The sequence below is a fragment of the Triticum aestivum genome, chromosome 6B (assembly GCF_018294505.1).
Source record: "Triticum aestivum cultivar Chinese Spring chromosome 6B, IWGSC CS RefSeq v2.1, whole genome shotgun sequence".
Taxonomy (NCBI): domain Eukaryota; kingdom Viridiplantae; phylum Streptophyta; class Magnoliopsida; order Poales; family Poaceae; genus Triticum; species Triticum aestivum.
Genome location: NC_057810.1, coordinates 547,878,701 through 547,882,581, shown reverse-complemented (window position 1 = coordinate 547,882,581; position 3,881 = coordinate 547,878,701). Strand labels below are relative to the sequence as shown.

At 51.6% G+C, this 3,881-nt stretch overlaps 1 protein-coding gene across 1 annotated transcript; it reads right to left on the bottom strand.

Annotated features, from left to right (window-relative positions):
• Positions 1–2,373, bottom strand: LOC123137935 (putative pentatricopeptide repeat-containing protein At3g01580). Its single transcript, XM_044557831.1, has one exon. The coding sequence runs from the start codon at positions 2,320–2,322 to the stop codon at positions 226–228; it is 2,097 nt and encodes a 698-aa protein (XP_044413766.1). The 5' UTR covers positions 2,323–2,373; the 3' UTR covers positions 1–225.
• Positions 2,374–3,881: the final 1,508 nt, after the last annotated feature.

Here is a 3,881-nt window from a genome sequence, read left to right as displayed (position 1 = left end):
TAGCTGATTGACTGATTGTTAAATGAAGGGGATTACAGCTATACACTTCTTGGAAGTGTCTGTCCTACATATACAATGTTACAATTAGTGCAAAACTAAGCTGTGCTACTTTTCTCATTATAAGATGAATTATTACCTTGCATATGCTATTTTTTTGTTACTTTCTTCTAGGAACTCACCACCAAGTGAAGTGTATTGAAAGATCATGTTTCAGCTCAGAGAAGATCAGAAATCTTCAAACACCAAGTGACGGTCCAACTGAAAGAAACAATCATCCCCTCTTAACTTTCGTGACAACTCCCAGAGCAATGTAGAGATCTTCTCCCAATCTTGATGTGACCTCTCCCCAGCTGTGAATGTGTGCATTGCATCATTGATCTCTATTGCACTGCAACCTGGCACTTTTTTCAAACCTCTATCTCTGATAATGTCCCTAGTCTCTTTTACACGGTCCCACTTTTCATCAAATGCATATATATTGGTCATGAGATTATAGTAGCCAACATGGTCAGGATCCAGCTTGAGTAGTTTGGCAGCTACCATATCACTCATCTCTGTGTCACGGTGTTCTCTAAAGGCAGCAAGCAAGGCACACCAAGTATGAGCATCAGCTCTCCCACCTGTTTCATGGAGGAGCTTCGCTGCCTCTTCCAATTCACCGGCTCGGCCAAGGAGATCAACCATGGCACTACGATGCTCTGTATTTGGCATGATTCCATAGACTCGAGTCATGCTTTTAAAAATGGACTTTCCTTGCTGCACAAGTCCAGAGTGGCTGCATGCCGATAACACAGATACAAATGTCAGGCTATTAGGTTTAACTGAAGAAGCGACCATCCTTTGGTACAAGGCAACAGCTTGCTGCCCAAGGCCATGGACTCCATAACCTGAGATCATTGAGCTCCATAGCACAATATCCTTCTCAGTGGCACTTTCAAATACCCTGACAGCGCTACCCAAGTTTCCACATTTAGAATACAAGTCCACAAGTGCAGCTGCCACAAACCTCCTATCACAGAAACCAGTGTTAACCAAATAGCCATGGAGACAAAAGGCTTGATTCATAACACCAGATTCTGAGCATGCAGCAAGTACCTTCACCATAGTGACAGCGTCAGGGACAGGACCATCCAACAACATGCACTTGAAGACTCTCATCGACTCATCAGGGAGACCATTTTGGGTAAGACCACTAATGACCGCCGCCCAAGCTACTGCATCTTTCTTTGGCATCCGAAGAAATAACTGCATTGCCTTCTCCTGACACGAGCACTTCATGTACATATCAACCAGCGCAGTTGCAACTGTCATCTCAAGTTCGCAACCTATCTTGACAGCAACGTCATGCAACCTCTTGCCTTCTTCAACATCCAGAGCAAGTGAACAGGCCTGCAGAACACTCACAACAGTAACTGCATTTGGCTTCACTCCTGCCTCAACCATTTTCTTATATACGCTCAATGCTTCAGAGTTGTGTCCACATTGCACATATCCTGTGACCATACAGCTCCATGTGACCACGTCTCTCTGCATCATTCCCTCGAACAACCTCCTTGCAGATTGTACAACTCCAATCCTCATGTAAAGCCCAAGAATAGCATTCAACAGAACCAAGTCATACTCCAAGTCATTCCTGAGAACATATGCATGGCAGGCCTGCCCATTTCGGACATCCCTCAACTGCGCCGCTGCCGAGATCACGCTCACAAGAGTGACTGGACTCGGCATGAAACTGTGCCCAATCACACTCCTTGCAAAGAACTCCAGTGCCTCCTGTGCCATCCCGTTCTGCTCGTACCCAGTCACCACGGAAGTCCGGAGGACGATGTCTGGTTCCTCGAACGCATTGAAGGCGTTGATTGAGCCAACCATGTCGCCGCACTTCGCGTACATCTGCACAAGCGCGGCGGCCACGAAGGCGTCAGTGTAAGCGGCGCAGGATCGGACGGCGAGGGCGTGCACGGCGCGGCCGTGGGCGAGCGAGGGGAGCATGGCGCAGGACTTGAGCAGGAGGGACAGCGTGAAGGCGTCCGGGCGGACGCGGAGGCGCGGGAGGAGGAGGAGCACGTCGCGCCACTGGCCCGCACGGACGCGCGCGCGGAGGAGCGCATTGGCAAGGAGCGGGGTCGGGACGGGGATTTCATCGAACAGGTGGCGAGCGAGGGCGGGAGGGTAGGACGCGAGGACATGAGATGTGAGATGGTGGGAGGAGTGGAGGTGGCCCGAGCGGAGGAGGCGGGCGTGGAGGCGCGCGGCGGCAAGGGGAGTGGAGGAGTCCGCGGCGGCTTCTAGAAGCTTCTGGAGCGGCTGCCAACCTCGCATGTGAGGGAGCGACGAGGGAAAGTGTCACTGATGATGAAGAGATAGAAGTGGCATCGGGTCCAAAAGATTTTCCGGCGCTTTTCTACCCGAACCAAACCTGGCCTCATGAGGGTCCGTCCCGAAGGGTGACGGTTGGTGTCTGGTTCGGAATCTCCGGAGGCGATTGCGAGCGCGATCACGTCCGAGTTTCTTCTGTCTAGGGTTCACCGAGATCCGCCGCCTTTGGCTCCCTCCGGCGATCACCGTGCCCGTGCGTTCCCCAACCAAATCCGCATCGAATTCCCATCCACCATAGGTCTTCTTCACGCTGCCCTAGGGCGTGGGGTCGTAAAACACCTATACCTAGGAGGGGCTGGAGGAGCGCAGGAGGGGTGTCATGGCGCTGGAGGGCGTGGCCGGGATGTTGAAGGGTCTGAAGTTGTCGGAGGAGGAGAAGAAGGGAGTCAAGGTTAGAATTTCATCAGGGGGGAAGGGTAAGGAGGCGGCGATGCAGGCTGTTGGCAAGGTCATGTCAGAGAGATTGGCGCACCGGGACGCGATCTGCCTCTCCCTTGGCAAGGTCTGGTGTCTGATCAAGGGGATCGACTGCAGAGAAATAGGTGTCAACCAATTCCTGTTCACGTTCCACCAAGAGTCGGGCAAGCGTAAGGCGATCGAGGATGGGCCATGGATGTTTGACAAAGAACTTGTGGTGGTTGAGGATTATGTGCCAAGTAAAAGGCCAGAAGACTATGCTCATAACAATATCCCAATCTAGGTTAGGGTTTATAACCTACCCCTCGGTATGATGAACGAAGAAGCCGCAGAGGACATTGGTAATATTATTGGTGTATTTGTGGAGGCGGATACTGGACCAGATGGGAAAGCATTTGGAAGATTCCTTAGAGTCAAAATCGGGATGCAGATAGACAAACCATTGATGAGGGGGTTTACCCTGGATGAGGAGGATATCGGGGGAGGGGACGGGAGTAATGGGAAGGTAGCCATGGTGAGTGGTGACGAAGAGGAGGAGAGGGGCTGGTGCCGTCTGGAGTATGAATATTTGCCGGATTTTTGCTACACATGTGGGACTATTGGCCATGGAGAGAAAGATTGTACTATCAAACTGAAGAAAGGAGAACAGTCGCAATTTGGTCGGTGGATGAGGGCTGATGTAGGCCAACCCAGAGGAGGAATGGAGGAGCGGCCATGGAGGAGCGGAGGAAGAAGTTCAAACGGTCCCCGTAACTACGATTTCGGTAGATCGAGTGGGAGGTCTAGTGGAGGAAGTGATAGTCTGTCCTAGAAGAAGAGTGACTCTCGGTCGGATGGAGGAGAAGAAGAGAAGACAGGGAGGGAGGAGGAAGTTACTATCTGAGGGAGTCCTGGATTAGGGGGTGTCCGAATAGCCGAACTATCACCTTTGTCTGGACTCCTGGACTATGAAGATACAAGATTGAAGACTTCGTCCCGTGTCCGGATGGGACTTTCCTTGGCGTGGAAGGCAAGCTTGGCGATACGGATATGTAGATCTCCTACCATTGTAACCGACTCTGTGTAACCCTAACCCTCTTCGGTGC

What these genes read in the sequence shown, in the direction of transcription:
- LOC123137935 (XM_044557831.1), bottom strand. Translation starts at nt 2,322, where the DNA reads ATGCGAGGTTGGCAGCCGCTCCAGAAGCTTCTAGAAGCCGCCGCGGAC.